The sequence below is a fragment of the Brienomyrus brachyistius genome, chromosome 14 (assembly GCF_023856365.1).
Source record: "Brienomyrus brachyistius isolate T26 chromosome 14, BBRACH_0.4, whole genome shotgun sequence".
Taxonomy (NCBI): domain Eukaryota; kingdom Metazoa; phylum Chordata; class Actinopteri; order Osteoglossiformes; family Mormyridae; genus Brienomyrus; species Brienomyrus brachyistius.
The window spans coordinates 25,548,515-25,567,827 of NC_064546.1; the positions used below are offsets into that span (position 1 = coordinate 25,548,515).

Below are 19,313 nucleotides of genomic sequence, written 5' to 3' on the forward strand. Positions count from 1 at the left end.
GAACAGGATAAGGCTGCAATGGCCCATTCTTACACTCAGTGTATCAGACCCCTATTGTGTTTTAAACAGCTCCTTATCAGCCTCTCCTTCCTGCCAATTAATTTATCCACCCCACCCAGGCCGGCGAGCCCACGGAGCGCCTCGGTCACGAAGATAAGGACACAGATCGGGCAACATGTAAAACGGCCCCTTTAGCACCATGCCGATTAGATCTGGGGCCTGTACCACGAAGAAGGGTTAACGGCTTATCGGGGTAACTTGTCGGATTTAAGCTAGTCTGGGTAAAAATGTAAGTGGATGAATATGAAGTCCATTGAAACTGTGGTTCCTTAAATCCGACAAGTTATAAGCCAGTAACCCCGCTTCGTAGTACAGGCCACTGCTCTCTGGGTCAGCACCAGTGCATGCTTACAATGCCACCGTCCCTGGCTGTGTCCAGCAAAACATTACTATGACAAGCAGAACAGAATTTTATCCAAAGGTTCTAAAAGTGGCTTTTAAAATTATTACACAGCATAGTCGTGCATAGGTAAGGGGAGGCATTGATCGATTGGCTACCCCCTCCATATAACTGGCACCCGTAAATGCCCATAAAAGGGCCGGGCGTCCCAGGGACAAGACCTGGAGGCTACGCCAAGCAGCCAGACACAGCAGAGCATAGGCAAGCAGAAGGACACCCGTCCTTTTTTGTAGCCAAACATCACATTCGTTTCCGAAAGCAATCTCGCAGCTCTTTTAGCTCGCACCGGCCTGGGGGCTGCCTGGGTGGGGGGGGGGGCTTCAGATGAGGTGTGGGGGTGGGGGGAGTGACAGCATGAGCCACTGTTTGCATAGGATATGCTTCTGATGAAAAAGATTTCATGGTTTCAGCTTAATGGGATGTTGTGGATTTGATTCGCTCTTTAAAAACAACAGCAACAACAGCAACAACAAGGCTTGTTAGCTGCTGCCTTCTCACCAAAACCAGGTTCACGAAAGTCACAAAGGCCATTATCTCTGCAGTCCTCGAAACACTCTCTGCAGCAAACTGTAGGAGGAGCTGAATTTCCTGATTTGCTTTGGTCCTTTCAAATTCAGATAGCTTTCAATAACACAAATCTGATTATAAAAATTCAAAATTTTCTGTTTAAAGATGAGGTCTCTGTGCCCCCGGGCCCAACGAGCCACTATTAATCAGTCTTGTATCACAGTCTTGACTTCTGATGCCTCTATTGTAGGGAGAAGAGGGGTCATCTGTGACACCCAGCCCAGCACCTCAACCACCCCCCCCCCCAGCCAACTCTCAGCCTCAGCACAGTTTTGCTCTCTTCCAACAGCATTCTTGGTCCCAAATGCCCATGCAGGTAGGGAAACACGCATCTGGGCTCAAACATGGGGCCGACAAACCAGCATGCTTACAAACATGCGCCTGGTGCCCAGGTTTTGAGGTGCGCTGTTCGGGGGGAGATAAATGACTATACAGTAAAATATACAATGGGAATTAAAGGTTCCGGGCAGCTGTGCTCTTATCTGGCTGGAGGGAGAACCCCCCCCCCCCCCCCCAGACAAAGGGGCCCGAATCGGCCCCGGCTTGATTCATGGGAAACCCATTGGCCGGCCATTGTGCCTGCCCTTCTGCTGAGCAAATAGTTCAAACTGTTCATTCCCATCTCCCATTCTCTCCCCCGGTACATTGTCTGTGTCCCTGCATTTCAGGCTGCGAGGAGGATCGCTCTCAGGGCCGGTGAGCAAACAGTCCAGAAAGGAGCCAACTATCTTCTGCCGTTCCCAGGAGAACTAGCATTTTCATTTCAGCTCCAAGCTGTCAAAGGATTGAAGAGTTTACGTCGGGATCCTGAATTAATTGCTTTAAGCTGGGGGCCGACTACATTTATCACCAAATGTTCAGTAAAATGTTTCCTAGCGATTATACGCCACCCTGCCCCCCAATGCATGCACACACCCAACATGCACACATGCGCACACACACACACACACACACACACAATCCTAAGCCTGTAGTCAACCAAACATTTGTTATTGGATACATAGAGGATGAATTTCTGCAATACTAATGATGCATTTAGTAGATTTGCCAGCGCAATGTCATGAATAATGGCAGGTTGGTGGCCGCTGGGGATTTGGGAGGAGAGAACGATGAACGAGGGAAAATAAAAAGCACTTTCCTGCTGTGCAGATGCGTGGCGATGCACGGATCTGTTCAAACAGTTTGGTCGTCCGCACTTATGCAGCCAGGGCTGTTCTGGAAATACACGACGCCTTCTGTTGTCCAGAAACATCGTTGCTGGCAGCCAATTGCAACGTTTTCACGACACACTAGAAGGCTGGGCTTGAATTCCTGCAAAAAAACACGCTAAAAAAGAAAACAGGAAGCTGTGCTGTACTGAGCTTTTTTTTTATAACTGATCATTTGTGATCTTTCAGCCGAAAAAGGTGAGATTTTCTGAATAATCATAATCAAATCAAATTCATTTATTTGTCAGAGGTGAAAGGAAAGCTTGTGTGCCGACACCAGCAGCGGCAAAATAGTACAAGTACGATATCATGTAAATAATTAAACAAGAATGTTAATAGACAGCATGGCAATAGTGAACAGTATGCAAATTCAAAATCATTACAAGCAATGAACAGGAATACAGTATTAATCTCTGCTGGATACAATGACAGTATCAACATGACTATGGACGTAGTGGATATGGATGACAGCGAATGGGTTCATTGACCAGCATTCTAATGTCCTGATATCTTCCACTAAGAATTCGATGTCCAGCAGCTTTAGGTGTTCATTGCATCGCCAGAAATCCAGTCAGAAAAGTGTTAAGATGCGACTTTTAGGTCCTGTCCTTAATGGTGCCTGTCCATCCCCTCTTCAGTTTGGGCACTGACCCCAACACACACTTAACACACAGATCACCCCCCCCTCCCCCCCCCCCGTCAACTGCATGATGAGCTGATCCAGTTACAGATCCGGACTTGGGCCACCACCGGTTCTGACAGAGCTCAGCTCTCGGGTATCTTCTGCATTTACTTGAAAAATTTGAGCTCCATCTTAAGAAAGCCACTCACATCACGTCCACATCACTGTAAAGCCAAACCCTCTTTGGGGGGTGGGGGGGTGGGGGGGCACCTCAAACTGTCCCAGTGTATGACTGCTGTGGATCTAGGAGTGGACTTTTGACTGTACGCAAGTGAGTCATATTTGCATTTGAATAAACAGCGTGGACCTTTCAAAAAGTGGTAATGAAAATGAATCGCACTGCGGGCTAAGCACTGCCCCAGCGGTAACCCTCCCCTGCGTTCACATCCACCCCGCGAACATTAGCAAGCCGCCAGTCAAACGGCGGCAAGGGCGACTAACACCACGCTTTGCATGCCGCCCGGGGCCCCGCTGGCGATTTGCATTCACGCTGGAGCTTCCCGCGAAATACTGACTCCTCTGTTAACCCCAGGTATTGTGGGAGACCTGAAACAGTTAGTGGTAACCGAATTAATCCAAAGGCATGCGGGCAGAGGCAACGCCGTTACGAGGGAGGCAATTTCAGGTCACAACCCAGAGGGACTGACAGCATTGTCGGGAATCGCTACCGCTGACATGGGGTCACATGACACAGTGGGTCCCCTGCCCCCATCAAGTCGCCTGTTACGAGTTCAGGTCTGAGCGATGCCCACAGCGCACGAATGCCGTCTTCAAGGGTTTCTGTCAACTCTCTGTGTATTATGCATCTTACAAGATGATCCAATGATAGAATCCCATGATAAAATTCCATCCTGTTGTCATAGTAACATTCTGCAAGCTGGGTACCTTCAAGTCTCACCTATATGGGAGTAAGGCAGGCCCCCCATGAATGAGCAGACATGTACAACACATGCCGCACATCAATGGGACCAATCCAATAGGGCTGGGAGTTGGGGGTGGGGGGTGTCCTTACATGGAAGATGTCGTTAAGTCCCCCAACTGTTTTCATCTCCCTTGTCACAGGCTCAATATCTCCTCTGGGGGTCTTTCTATTGCAAATTGGAAAATAAGGGGATCGGCTCAGCGCAGAAGGAGTGGGGAGGCGCTGCGGTGCTCGGCCAGCTAATCTGACAGAAAATTTAATTACCCTCCACGCTATGTCATGTCATTCTCACCAACCAGCAGTCTTGGGAGAAATTGTGTGCATCAAGGGAGTAGGCGGGGGGGGGCATAACCCCCCCAAAACTATAAGTAATCTGTTTAACTGCGTCATAGACGCCCCACTGCCTTTTAAAGACAGTTAAACACAGCATCAATCTGTATATAATAAGCGTCTCGTCTGTTTATATGGGATAAAAATGAGGATTAATTTAATTCAAGTTAGGGCATCTGAATTAATTAAATCTCTCATGTTGACACCCTACATGGAGGGGAATTTAATACAGGGGCAGTGGGTGGGGGGGGTGGGGTGGCATTTTTGATGAACATCCAGCTTTTGGGATTTTGGAGTCCTACACTCAAGCGGAGAGTAAAAACGCAATTAGGAGTATTATACCCAAGATAATCAGAGCCAGAGGCAGACAAGTCCATCTTTCCATCATCCCGGCAGGATAACACAAGCTTCACATTGTGTTAAACGTGTTTGTCTTACAGCAAAATGAGCTTTTTGCTGAAAGATGTATAAAAAAAAAAAAAAAAAAAAAAAAAGTTTCAATAACGTAAAAACAAGCATGTTCATGAAGTCAACTTAATACAGCTTCGGTGACAAATTTGCTTCTTGGTATAAAACTGGAAATGTCATAAAGGAAAATATTATAAAGAACGTGAAAAAAATTCCCACAGTCCTTTGATTTGTCAGCCATTTCTCGCGCTGCGAGGAAACGCGCTGTTGTGTCAAGTCGACGGAGTGTAGCAGCGTCGCATTCTCAGATTTCTGACGGCCTAAACAAATTGACTGCGTGTCGCAATTCCCTGACACTATTTTAATGAGCTGAAGCAATCTACTGAGGAAAAGCCTATTGTCTGTGTGCATTGCAACATCTAATTAAATGTTATTATGTACTTAGCGCGGGCCTGCTGCAATAGCAACGTTAACATTGCCAGCAATTATACACTTGTGCCCAATCATACAACTAGATACTTAACGTAGTTTCCCCTAAGATCTCCACTAAAGGGCATGAGGTTAGTCCTCTTCTTTGGATTTGAACTGGCAACCCTTCGATCACAGGTCAAGTTCCTTAACGAGGGCACTCCTGTCCCACTGAAACACGACCCCAAGCGTGCCTCCGCTCCAAATTCTACCTATTTTTTTTTTTTTTGCCTAAATCCACTGCTTGTTATATTGAGGCTGAAAGGGGGGGGCAAGCCAGAGGCTCATGACAAGAATTGTCATACAGTGTCCCAAGAGACATCGCAGTGGCAACATCTTCACCAGAATACAGATAATCCGCTCCTTTCACGTCTAATTTTAGAAAATGCACCGCTACCCTCTTTTCCGAGTTTGTGATCGGGATAACCACTCACCAGCACATATGCTTTTTCTCCATTTTGGATTTTTTTTGCATGCCTACTTATCCAGTGATGAATACACACTTAATAATCCATTGTGTTTTGCGGCAAGGAAAGCTCTAATATTGTTATTATGTAATGTGCATAATCTCCTCATAACTACAGCAAAGCAATAAGGTGGGGTGGTCTGCAGGCCCGAGGCCGACCTCAGCTGGAAATGAACATTTTCATTCTACATGAACACTTAAGGGCTCGATTAAGCTAATTAAGAGCCTTAAACTAACTTATTTCTCTCTTTTTCTGTACCGACATTGTCAGTGGCTTGAAGAGGACTGGAAAAACTGGATCCAGGAGACCTTTGGCCTACAGGTTTTTCAAAAAGCTTTTTTTTAAAAAAAAAAAAAAACGTATCAGAGCCACATCCTTTAAAGGTTTCCCCAGCAGTAATCCCTGCGAGCGCGTCTCTGACTGCTGCAGTGCACGCGGCCCTCCTCCTTGCGACATGCGCGGCTCTCTGTGGGCCGACCTGCCCCCTCTGCCTGCAGCTCGCAGCCTGTGGAAAGCGCTTGGTAGAAACCAACCCCGACGTCTCTGCTTTCCGCGGCATGTGTGGTGTGTTTGTGCTTGCCTGCGTTTCTCGTTAGAAAACGCCACGATTATTCATAATCACAGCTAATTATTTCTGCCATTTATAAAAACAGCCTTTTGTTGTTTTACATGCATACACCCACATTACATAGCTTCAGCACGAAATGATGGTGCCTGTTTCCTATCACTCTGGAAAAGGCCACGCTTGTCATTTAATATTTTTGGTTTTTACTTTCTACTGTGCTTCATTTAAATAAAGCTAATTGAAATTTTAATGCAATGATTTGCCCTCATTAGGGCCTTTGTAATACTAGATTGTTTTGTGCATTAGTGATGTCAGATCTTGTGATGTCAGTGACCGTCTCTGCATTTTTCTGGATCACTACGTCCTACGAAAGGTTGGGGGGGAGGGGGGGGGCACAGAGGTGGAATCTCACACCATAGTGATGAAACTGGGGGCTTTGGGTGAGGATACTGTAAAGCGCTTTGAGACAATGTAATGTTGTGATAATGCGCTATATAAAAATAAATTTGTTGTTGTTGTTGAAAGACGTACCCCAAAGCCGTGGCAGCCTTTCTGTTCTATCTGGAACCTTCCCTCCGGTTTCTCCCACATTCAGTGATTCTCCTTTTTCTCCAGTTATGAAGAGTATAAATCACATGCGTAAACCATCACTGCAAATGTGATTCCAACTGATGGGTAAGAATCATCACATCACATGATGATACGGTTTTATTTATGACAGCCATTAACGAGTCGCCTTCCATTGTTTTCTGTTCAAAGTAATAACAGCTCATTCTTTGTTTTAAACAAACAAAAAATTAAGTCGTACACATCCCGGCACAATTTCACGGTCGCTTAATCCCATGTGAAGCTTAACGTGTCATTTTCCAGTCTCGTGATTTTCCCGATCGGCAAAAAATAAGAGGCACCCAATCGTCGTCTCAAGAGGTGACATTTCAAAGAAATTTACATGTTAAATACTCCTCCATCCTTTCTGAACATTCAAAGGTAATAATTGTTGTTAAAAAATTTATGCTGGGAGGAAAACTTAAATCATCATTATACATACATATATACATACACATACATATATACACATACACACATACATATATATACACACATACACATATATACACACACATACACACAAAAGAAATAAAGGTGTGATTTATATAGATGTCATATTATATATAAAATGAAAAAACACCATTCTTTAAAAAAGTGCAGGTCATATAAACCTTACTGAAGGTCTGAGTATGGTTTACGCAAGACAAAAAAAATGTTGAGTAATTGTAATGAATGCCAGCATCGAAGAACCTTGGAATTTCGGACAAGACAGGAGGCGGAGGTTGAATTCTAGTATCGTTCTTCATAGGCAATCAGAAGGTTCTTGATGCGACATTCATCGATCACCCTGTGTTTCTGCACAACTTCCCCAACAGTACTAAAGGTGGCAAGATCACATTTATCCCTAAATGCTGCTCTACTCTAGAGACCTGTGCGGGTATAATTAAGTAGGTGGACCATAGATGCCAAGGATGACATGTGAGCAGGGGAGAGAAGGGCCTTCTCACTGCACAAGCCCTCTAATCCCTAAGATCACTATCAGCGAAGATGAATCCAGCCTCGTCTCCACCATCAGATCCAATCAGATCAGGTTACACTGGATGTGCCCTTTAATGGGGGCAGGATGTTGACCGCACCTCGAGTCGCCGGCAGCCGCGCTATCTTGATCTGCGATCTGCAGCTTTCCCTGGGCATCTGGGAGTATGCAAACTACTGATCAGGCAGCTAACTGCCCGCCCGCACTGGCACTTGACCCACCACTGACTGGCTGTGCCACCAGCATTCTCAGTTCTCTCCTGGTTCAGCCAGAACAGTCAATTTGACCCCAGCAGCCAAATATTACATAGCAAATGGAGCACAGACAGAAAGGATTTGAAGCGTCTCTTTTTCGCCGTAAACGTGCGTAATGCTAAACGTTAAAAGGCTCCTGTTTCGATGTTCTCATCGAGGGCACTCCTTTAAGTCCTGAAACAAAAAAAAAATGCGTGGTGGAAAATCCTTTCGGAATAATAGTATGTAATATAATAATGATGAGTAAAAAATAATTCGCAACTAATGAGAACAGCAGCAGCAATTATGTAGTTCTCTTTGTAACTTTACAGATGTAACTCATTTTAAATGCAAAACAATCTCCATCTAAAATCCGCCAGCGTTACCGTCGCCAGCATCAGCTGCCGGGTTCATGCTTTCATGTTTCCTAAACGTTTAGCCGAAGTAAAAAAAAAAAAAAGAAAGTTGAAATCATCTTTACATTAAGGTAGATATTTGACATTTTTTTGCATTTTACGTCCTTCTTCAAATAAGTGTTTGAACGTTCATTTGCCACAAGTCATCTTCGAAAAACTAATCTTTTGCGGATAATGTTAGACACAAGCCGCTTTGTTTTCATGAAGTGTAATACGTTTAACCTTGAGCGTTATTCAGACTTTTGATTAGAGACATGTCACAAATTACCAGTCGGACACAATGCTCTCCTTGGCTTTGTAATCTAAAGGAAATACAAATTAGCATTTGTTAATTAGACATCATAGTAAGAATCAAATTTAATAATACTATTCGATACATTTTACTAATGAATATTAAATATATGACATCATCCCATTTAATACAACTGGTCAAAAAAAATTAAAATGGATTTTTTTTTTCAAAATTCTGTGTTTAGTTTCTTCGCAATTTTAATATATTAAATTGAGAATACGGTACGGTTTGACAGGCCTTGTTTACATCTTACCGACATCTCATGAATTAAAAGCATAAAAAGTAAAATGAACAAGAATTCATTCGAACTCGGGGAGGGGGGGGGCATCCAATAGTGTTATAGTTAAATGGCCCTGAGCATCGATTTGTAACTAGAGAGGCCTTTAAAGCTATGTAAACCGCACAGCAACAATTTTAACCTCAATGAAGTTTATAAAATGAGACACCTGCCCTGAATAACACAGTTACAGAAACGCACCAGCAGTAAACAGTTTTCGGTTCTGCTTTAATAATCGGACGTTTCGATCATGTATCAGCGTAAACCAGTTTTATTGTTTATTTTTAATACATCAAAATAATGTGAATGCAATGTGTTGCATACAAATCTTTCACAAAATAATCTCAAGTCAATACATTGTTTACAATAAATGTTACTTGAAATTGTGTTTTATTTGAAATCTTTTGTAATTTCTGGGAAATATACGACAACACAATGAATATGACTGATGTTGATTTCAGGTGAGACTTGTGTTTAAAAAAAAAAGCAAATCAACGAATAATTTTGCAATGTTAATCTTCGCGTCATGCAGAGTTAACGGTTGACCTTTCTACAATTTAATTCAAATTACATTCGATATATGTTCTTTCGCCAAAATCCGTATATTTTCCCATGAATTACGTTAGTGATAATGGTAAAATAAAAATGTTTTTAATGCTATTAACCGCTATTCCTGATCTATCGTGCTGTTGCAGTGGTTTGCAAGGGTATTGATCTATGACGGAAAACTGAAGGAATACTGACGACTTGATGAACCCCACCGCCCCTTTTATTGTAGGTAGTGGTTCTTGCCATGACAAAATGTCACTTTGACACCTTGCTTTACCCATGTTTAAAACAATCCCATGGAACCTACGTGTATTTTTTACTTTTCCGCATGTTCTTATTGTCTGTCGTTTTTCTGTAAATTCCGCGGGCGATAGACCAATTTCGTCTTGCAAGGGGATAAATGGATAAATGAAAACCGAAAAAAAAGGTCTTTACTTTTATTTTGAAGTAAAGATGTTGGCTATCAGGACGGGCCTAAATTATAAGCTTGCTGCTCTGAACAGAAACTGCCTGCTGAAAACCTAGGGGCAGCTTTGAATTTTGACTTTGTTGTCCTTTAATATACTGTGGGATAGCCATTTCCCTTGCTAAGATACAGGATTAGGGGTGTTTCCAGTGAAAGAAGAGTTAAGTCGGGATAGTGTGAAGCGTCCCACCCCTGCAATGGGCTAAAGCAGAATTACAGCTTGTAAGATCGGGGTACCGCCGTCACCCAGGAGACAGCTCTACTTGGGTGTTCCGGGCCCCGGGAAATTTAAGCAAACTAGTGGGTGGAAGTCCCACTATCTTTCTTATAAATAGGTATATGTGATTTGGACCTGAGAGAACTTAAAGCAACTTCTAGAGATAAAAATGTAACACGAGCGGCTAAAGCCAGGTCATTTCTGGGTAAAGCAGGCGACTTATTGTGCCAGGTGTAAGAATGTTTGCGTCGTGCGATTTCGGTGCGCTAAGGATGCCAGCGTGTCATGACGGCTCGAATGGCATATTCTCAGCGAGTAGCAGTGACCCTTCGTCGTCATTACGCTTTACATGTTTTAAATCACGTATCCCGGTTTTGAAGGAATTTATAAAATTCCATTTGCGTTACACGCCATGGCGATCTGCGCACTGCACTCAAAAATATCCCACTTCTGTTTCTGTAAGTAAGACCTTATTCTTTGGGAAATATGCAAATTCGCGCGACTGGTAAGAAATGTAATTAAATCGGGTTACCAAAGTAAAAAGGATCAACAAGCTGCCTTATGGAGCATCGCTGATCTTGTTGCTATAACAACAGAATACGGGTCCCTGTGATGTAGTACCACAGCATTTTGCAAAGGCATTTCAGTCTCCTCTGACATTTCAAAACCCTTTTTGTGTCTGCCTGAGTGTGTGTGTGTGTGTGTGTGTGTGTGTGTGCGTGTGTTTGTCTGTGAAAGAAGCTCAACCAAAATCTGCCTTCTGGAATCTTTGGGCCTACATGTCAATTTCTAGATGCTCCGTGCTGTAGGAGAATTCGATACTTATTTTAATCACTTAAGAAACAACTTAGCTGAACGGTTTTGAAAAGGGACATATGATTATTTGATACAAAAATTTGCATATCAGAGCAACCGGGAGTTGATATACAATTAAGAAATTTATATCAAAGTAGCTACACCTCTGAAAGTTAAATTATTCTCTGGTATGTGCCGTCATTTCTTTATCAAAGAATTCCGAACAAGAAGCCGTTCCGCTTTGAACCTAACTATCAAAAGGCCATTCCCCATTTAATGCCCACTAGAGCCTGCTTGACTGGGGTTATCGCCCCATCAAAAGATCTGAAATGAAGTACGTGGGTATACACTCGTTTAATGACGAGTAATGGACAAATCTGAGGGCTTGCAATTACTTCTGGAAATAGAGAGAATTAATTATTTAAAAACGATTAGCCTTTTGATGCTATGCCATAGATTCCATTATGCGGTTAAAGTATAGGCTGGTCAAGTAATGGTATGAAAGAAAATAAAATAAAAAATAAAGTTATTGACGCCATTGGCGTTCCAAAAAAAGCCTTGTGTGTTATTGTGCAGTGTTTTTTGCAAAATACAAAAGCGTACGTCACTCTGCGCTAACAGTACTGCATTAATAAAAGGAACATTTTTTTTTATAAAATCATATACAAATAAGGAGATCACAACCGAGTATAAACATACAAATACCGGTGGGCGCAAGCATAATTCAAGTCGACATTTAAAAATGTATAGTGTGTGTTTGTTGCAGCATTTAATAAAAGATCCTAAGAATTACCTGAGCGCATTAAGTCATATTCTAATGATTAAACTTGAAAAGGTTTCGAATCAGCTAATTAACAATGGGCCTGTAAGGTTTTGTTTTGTTTATTTTTTTATTTAAATTCGAAATGTACGTCAGCGTTTCAGTGAAAAGGCGTAAATATTATCTAAGTGAGAGCCGCCGGCTTCGCGATTTAAAGGTAAGGACTCACGTTGCTGATTTAGACGTTTAAATGTGAAATATATAAATTAGATTAAATACTTGTGAAAAGGAATTAGATCGAATTAATCGACGCTGTTAAATTAAACCTTAAAACTATTTAATATTAAAAATATGAATAACAGAATAAGAGTAATGATGAACAACAACAACATTCTGTGTTGTTGACGGAACATTATATTACATTCTATTACTTTAGTTTTAGGGTTAGTATATTTATTTTTTTTGCCACGTTGAAAAATGTATCATTCTTAATACGAACCAGTAAGTTATATTCGGGGTTTATTAAATACAATAAATGGGAGCCAATACATTTTTAAAAATATCCAAGAAATTGACATTTTTCCATCCTAAAACTAGATCAATGGCAATAATCTTAATCAGCCTAAAATTAATGCCAATCCGCCTGGAGATATAGCACGAAAATGCTACTGAAAAAATGTTTCATTGTGATTGTACTAAAATGCGACTGTTTAGGCCTATTTTTTCTGGATAATAAACACGTTCACCTAAGAATTTTACCCTGAGCAAAAGACTCGTTGTGGTTTTGTATTACTTGGTACTGAAAGCATGGTTGTCGCCGCAGCTCGTTAGTAACACAGAGAAAGGCCCCCCGGTCGAGCGCTCTCTCTTGACAACATCAGGACTATCAATCAGTTGGCGCGGAGATCCGTGACACACAAACCACAAGAGTCTGAAACCAAGAGAACAGCCGCTAACACACTCCTGTCTGCCTTAGGTTGTCTGTTCAACAGCTTCAAACGCTCATCCCCATTAAAACCAATGAAGCTTAAATAAGGACCAGCCTCGAGATGTCTATATATTTAAGCAAACATTAAAAACGTATAACCCCGAAGGGAAACGTGGCCCGTATATTCATAGCTTCCGACTGAATATTAAACAAAAAAATAATGTACAAATTCGAGTTCCTACCTGATTCAGCTGCTGCCATTGATAAACGGAAAGCGAGAAGAGGCCGGTTATAGAGCTTCGGCAGCTTACCTCACTGCAAAGGACTGGAGGCATCACGGCATTTATTTGAGCTCAAACTCTGTCAGTGTTGACTTTAGCACAAAGCAAAGATTTCACTGCCCTGCTAGTTTAAAAAAATGATTATTTTACAGAGATATCGATCAGTGCGCTATAAAAATTCAGCTTAGCATTATGTCTAAAATGAAGAGAACGAAATTTAACGTCTGAGTAAATTTGCTGACATATGACGTCTTCCTATTCAAAGTTTACACTACTCAAATTTGGTCGTACCTGTACACATCCTATATCCCTTTATGTTGCCATTTGATTGTTTACTGGCTCTGTTTATTCGCAGGTCAGGAGTGTTTAAAAAGATCTGTGCGTGGGAATGGGAGAATAAATGTACACTTAAAACGCCAAGACAGTGACTTAATATACAGCATTGAGTGGAAACGTTTTGCCTCGGACCACGGCGCTGGTACGGGCACAGACTCACAGCTTATTCTTACCAATATAAAAGGGACAAACTTCTCTCTGGTAATCAGGGTGACAAACCGAGATTATGATTTATTCGCGGGGGAACTGCATCTTATCAGTTAGCGGCTCCCACGCCAATGACCCTAAGTAGTTTAAAAGTACACCCCTGACAATAGCTTAGCGATACAGAACACAACAGGTTAGAACATCACATACAGCTCCCATTGTTCCCAAAGCTGGCCCATTTTCTACATCTATTCTTCAACGCCTCGGGAGGCTTTTATGTGATAATGAAACAAATTTCATCCTTAGACGGCGACTTGTGTGTCCTCCCGCAGGGGGGAAACAGCGAGAAACGGCGAGTCTGAGAAAGAGGGGCGAGATCTCAGCCGGAGTCTTGCATTCTCGTAACAATGAGGAATTTAAGGGGGATTTGAACGATGCCGTTTAGGATTCACTTCGATGTGTTTTAAAGTGAGGGTAACGTGTGAGAAATTAGATGACTCACCTGAATGCGGAATATTAACATAAACAAATTATCTATAATAGGACTATTTCCTTGTAACCGTAATTGCTGTTATTATGCCGAAATATACAACAAGGGCAGATTATATGAAGACTGGGTCCAACCCAGACAATAATTAATATATAGACTTCCGCGTGGCAGTATTAATGGATGGTGTCGTTTGTTCTGAATTTCTCACTGGAATAAGTGTGTTATGCGGGATATATGGAAGCGTATATTTAAAAATATTTTAAAACCCGCTATAAAACACTGAATTATACTGAATGAAAAAGTTGAACGAATTAGCTTCAATCAACGTATATGCCCAATGCTGTCAGGGAAACCCTCGAATGTGTTTGATTAAAATACATTGTTGCATTTTATTCGCGTGAAGCTGTATCATTAGTCACAGGGATGATCAATGTGATAAGAACATAGTTTGAAATTGTATGGGAAATTAAAAAGTAGGGAACCTTGACAATTAGTATTATGCATGCAGACTTCTCACGTTAAATTATGTTGCTTCTTTAGGTTATATGGATTAAATTACCATGCATGTACCGAGATTCAATGTATCAGCATCCGTTGTGCTCGTGACGTTTTGCATTAGTTCTTGATTTGTTGCTGAACATGTCGGGAAATACCAGAGGAAAAGTATTAATCAAATGTACATATGGTACTTCCACCGCCTTGCCTTTTCATTATTTTGACTACTGCATACAAACGTTAAAATGGTCAGTGTTTGACTAAATTCGTTGCATGCTTTTTTCAATGAAGAACCCTGGAACTAAACGACGACTAAAAAAAATTGACCATGTAACTGCAAAATGTAAACATGTTTTTCATCATGTAATTACATATGATATCAATCTTAGGCTGCGAAATCATTATTATTATTATTATTCAGTATTTATTATAATTTATTATTGTCATCGTTGTTGTTGGCATGGCATGTGTATATTTTATAATCTGAAATTTTTATTTTGGATGCTACGTAATGATTTGTCTCGTCACATAACATCCTTCTTACCTTAAGCTAATTCGTGGTCCCCGATGAATGTTTAAATTTAGTCAGCTATAAATGAATATACCTACCAAAATCTACATATACTCTTATACCCTATAGACCATCGCTTGCAAAAAAAAGCATTATACAACAGATGATATCTTAACCCCTCTGTCCTTGTCATGTTTTATTTAACATAGGCAACACCTTTGCATCTTAACAATTCAAATGAAAAACTCTTGCGACTGTGTTCAGAAAAAACAATAACACTTTAATATAGATTTTTATCCTTGTTTCAACTACAAGAATACACATTTACAAGTCATAAATAAAGAATACACAAACATTTGAAGAAGTCCAGGTTTCCCAAATCACGTCAAGGTCCATCAGCGAGTCCGGAATCCTCGTCCTATTTTACAATAAGTGATTTTTGGTCCGTATTAAAAGGCGAGATATGGGATGAAAACGGCTATTGTCACATCTTAACAACCTTTCACAAAAGAATTACTAAACAAACTCGACAACTAAACCCTTCGGAAACATTAAAAAATATTTGGAATGCGTGTGCACAAAGTATCATTTTACAAATTTACAAATTACCTATCAAATGTCCGTCTGTGAATATTTAAGAGGAGTTCATGATTGGTCTGGAATACACACCTTGATAGTAAGACGTGTCATTGGGTATTGACGATGAATCTAAGCCCGCTTTGCTTGCCATTGACCCCATGGACAGTGGCCCTGGCATGGGAGAACCGTACCCGGAATAATGCATCGCCTGCTCGTAAGTCTTTAAGTCCATTTTGTGATGCTGCTGTTCTGAAGACATTAAATTGTTGATAGAGAACGGGTGGTTAAATGAAAAGTGGTGTTCCGGTTTTAGATGCGCTTCATGCGCGAGGACCGAGTGGTGCTGAGACATGAGATGCTGAGCCTGAGAGTTCGGCGACGCCGCATGTTCGGGACTCAGGGACTGGCTGGATTTCATGTCTGACATGGACCTTTTCTGCTCGTTTGAGGGTGAGCTGGAGTGCGGGGACTCGTTGCCGTTGCAGCTTTCGGAGCTACTGTTAGATCCGCCTTCCGAGGTCTTTCTGCCGGACTCTTTGCAAAGCTTTTTCTCGCATTTGAAGCGCTTTTGACGCCTCAGGTAGCAGCCGTTTTCAAACATGTTTCCCGAGTCGGGATGAAGGGTCCAGAAAGAGCCTTTGCCAGGCTTATCCGGGGATCGAGGAACTTTAAGAAAACAATCATTGAAAGATAATGAATGACGAATAGAATTCTGCCAGCGCTGCTGGTTCTGACGGTAAAACGGGAAAAGGTCCATGATCCATTGGTAGATCTCGCTTAATGTAAGCATTTTATTAGGCGACTGCTGGATAGCCATGGTAATCAGAGAGATGTAAGAATACGGCGGCTTGGCGTGGGTGTAACTTCGCCGGTACGTCTTCGGGTCCCGGGATCTGTTTATGTTAGACTGTCCATACATGGGGCTCATCGCGTTCATGTTGGTGTAAGACGTCAAGGCGTTCATGGACGGCGGCGGCGCCGTCATTGGGCTCATATTGGGGCTGAGCGCCGCGCTCATACCTGCCATGCCCGTTCCCATGCCGTTCATGGCCCCGGCGCCCGGCGACATTCCCGTCATAGAAGGGCTCATGCCGGTGTTTACGTAAGACATGTTCATGCTATTAGCTGTCATGTTAGTCGAAGTGCTCATTCCTGACATGCTCATGTAAGTGTTCATGGAATTCATTCCCAGTCCGGTGTTCATGTTGCCAACGGAGGTGTAACACTGAGAGGAGAGATAAAACGCAAAGTTACAAACTTACTATATTTCAATTGCCTTTCCACAAAATATGCAAGCAATGTTAATTCCTATAATAGTCAAAGTTAATTCCTTTTAATAGTCAAAAGCACAATTTCAGCAAAATGAGTCGTAATGCATTTGCAATGTGCAGCTGTAATGCATTTGTATGTAAATAATTACTTGCTCTTCTAAACCGTTTAATATACATAATTTTATAGAAGTACAACATAAAAGCAATATTTTAAATGGTGGCTAAATGGTTCAAAATTATTTTTAGATTGATAAATGTAAATAAATATATAAATTTTACTGCTGTATTGCGTATCATGTTGAATTCAGCAGGCGCGTGTGGTCACGAAAGTAAATATGTCCCACATTAGAACGAGAGTTTGTTTACTATTACTGTTATTAATAATAATGTATACAAAAAGAATCACACTTGGAAAAAAAAAAAAAAAACATTCCCCAATACGCCAAACCAAGTTTGTTAGGATAGTGCAGCGTAGAGATTGGGGAGGATTTGGAGGTGCCTCAAGTCAATATTTGATCACAAAGTTAATATTATCTCAGGGCTAATATTGAGTTGTATAAAATGGGATCGGCTTTAGACGAAAAATATATATATATAAGCCACCAACCTCGGGCTCCCCGTAATAGCTGCTCCAGTCTGTATGTTCGTGTCCTTCCATTTTAACTGCACCAAGCATCGTGGAACACTTTTCCCCCAATGGCTTTCCTGCAGCAGACTGCTTGAAAGATCTTTAAAACTCGGTATCACACAGCAGGATGGCCAGGTCGCTGGTCTGCACTCTAGTCTGTGACAGGCGCATGTGTGTCTTCGCTGTTGGCGGTGCCCACAGGCGCGGAGCAGCGCCCGATGATGTCTGCAGCTGAAATGACGTTAGATCCTGGCTGTTAACGCGGTGATATAGCGCTGTGCGACAGGCGAGCCTCCAATCCTGTCTTCTTCGTTGCCCTATTTGAATAATCTGCTCACACCTAGGCGCGAGGCTCTTGGGTTTGCCCCCCATTGTACACCTGCGCTAACTAAAAAAAAGAACAGCCCCAATCTGAAAAGATTCATTATAAGGTAATCTCATTGTTTTTCCTGCTTTAAAAAGGAGAAGGAATTTAAACTGTTGTTCCAAGGGAGATATTTTTTTATAATGCGCGACATTTGTATTGCTCGGGAATTTAAGAAGCGCGTGTATATTGCTTTTTTTGTACTTTGTAGCGAGGAGTGTGGTCTGTATTGTAACATTTTATGTCATCCGAACAGCCCCACGCTTGAAATGGCCTCATTCGTCATTGCGTTTCCTAACGTTCTTTTTTTTGCACAATTCAATCGTAAGCACGGGTACAGTTAGGGAAATAATTGCATGATATTTTTTTGTGAAAATCTCTATACAAGTCAAGGAAATGCTGTCCAGTGTATTTCATATTCTTGAACTAGCTGATTGAAGATGTTAAGATTCATGGTATATTACCTTTGTTTTGATTATTGCAATTGTTGGGTGATTAGTGCTTAGTTAGGATGCTTGCGGAACTAGTTAAATCAGAGAGTGCACATGCAAGGTTACCTTCTACCTCGGCCCGCTGGTATCTCCAGCGTTTCGAAACAAAGCAAATATTGAGTGATGCAACTAAGAAAATGACCCTCCCGGACGAACCAAATATCCGAGTACAAAAGTCGTGAGGCTAATTTTGTGGATGATCCACAATAACACAGAATCTGATTATCTAATAAAGCGACCCCTGTATAACTGCAACTTCTGTTGAGGCCAATTAACCTCCGTCTCCCTCTCTCCCCCCTCGCCCCCCACACACACAAATATATACATTATCGAAAGCCTTTTCACAGTACATATTAAAATTAAATTGAAGCAGTTCAAGCACTGAATTTTATGTAGAATATATAGATACACACTCACACACACACACATTTAACTGATGAATTCCAACAGTTCACTGATTCGCCCGGGTAACTGGATAGAAGTCAGTTTTTATTTTTATTAATTTATCAAACTAATTTGTTAAATAGAATAATGTATAAAATATAGTGTATGTACCTTTTCACGAGTATTCTTAATGAAAATACGATACTTTGTTACGGGATGCTTGAACAATAAAAAAATATCTGAATAATGTACAAATAAAGGTTTTTTGTAATGGGCAGTCATACATTGCTATTATATTTATATATAAATCAATATCTATTAAATGTGGATGAACATAATATATAAATTACAAAGAGAATATAAATATTACTGCTGTTATAAATTATAAATAAACGAAAATAACAGCCATTCGCTGAATGATAATTATTGAAATATTAATGATTTACTATTAAGAATTAGAGCGCCCTCTCATGGAGGCGATTCCAGCAGCGCCTTCCCTGAGCGCGGCTGCGCTTGAAGGTACGTTTGCCAATACATTTGAAGAGAATTACAAGCGGGGGTCGCATTCCCGTCGCTGAACGCATGGCAGTAACCTCATTCTATTGCCTAGACAACGGAAACGCTGTATTTTCCCAAAATTAAAACCATAGACGAGCCTCAAGAACAAGAATTAATGTAAGAATATCAAGCAGAAAATCTCTTATAGCGGTTTGTAGTGAGGTGGGTAATGATATATGCATA

The 19,313-nt window shown here is 41.4% G+C and overlaps 1 protein-coding gene and 1 long non-coding RNA gene across 2 annotated transcripts; both read right to left on the minus strand.

Moving 5' to 3' along the window:
• Positions 1-6,746: 6,746 nt before the first annotated feature.
• LOC125708172 (uncharacterized) lies at positions 6,747-12,912 on the minus strand. The gene is made up of 2 exons (XR_007382433.1): positions 12,838-12,912; positions 6,747-8,090 (listed from the first exon to the last, which is right to left on the minus strand). It is a non-coding gene; the product is annotated as an uncharacterized LOC125708172 (long non-coding RNA).
• A 2,202-nt stretch (positions 12,913-15,114) lies between these two features.
• foxa2 (forkhead box A2) lies at positions 15,115-17,627 on the minus strand. Its single transcript, XM_048975710.1, has 2 exons — positions 17,313-17,627; positions 15,115-16,659 (listed from the first exon to the last, which is right to left on the minus strand). Exons 1-2 carry the CDS (start codon positions 17,379-17,381, stop codon positions 15,490-15,492), a joined length of 1,239 nt encoding a protein of 412 aa, XP_048831667.1. The 5' UTR covers positions 17,382-17,627; the 3' UTR covers positions 15,115-15,489.
• Positions 17,628-19,313: the final 1,686 nt, after the last annotated feature.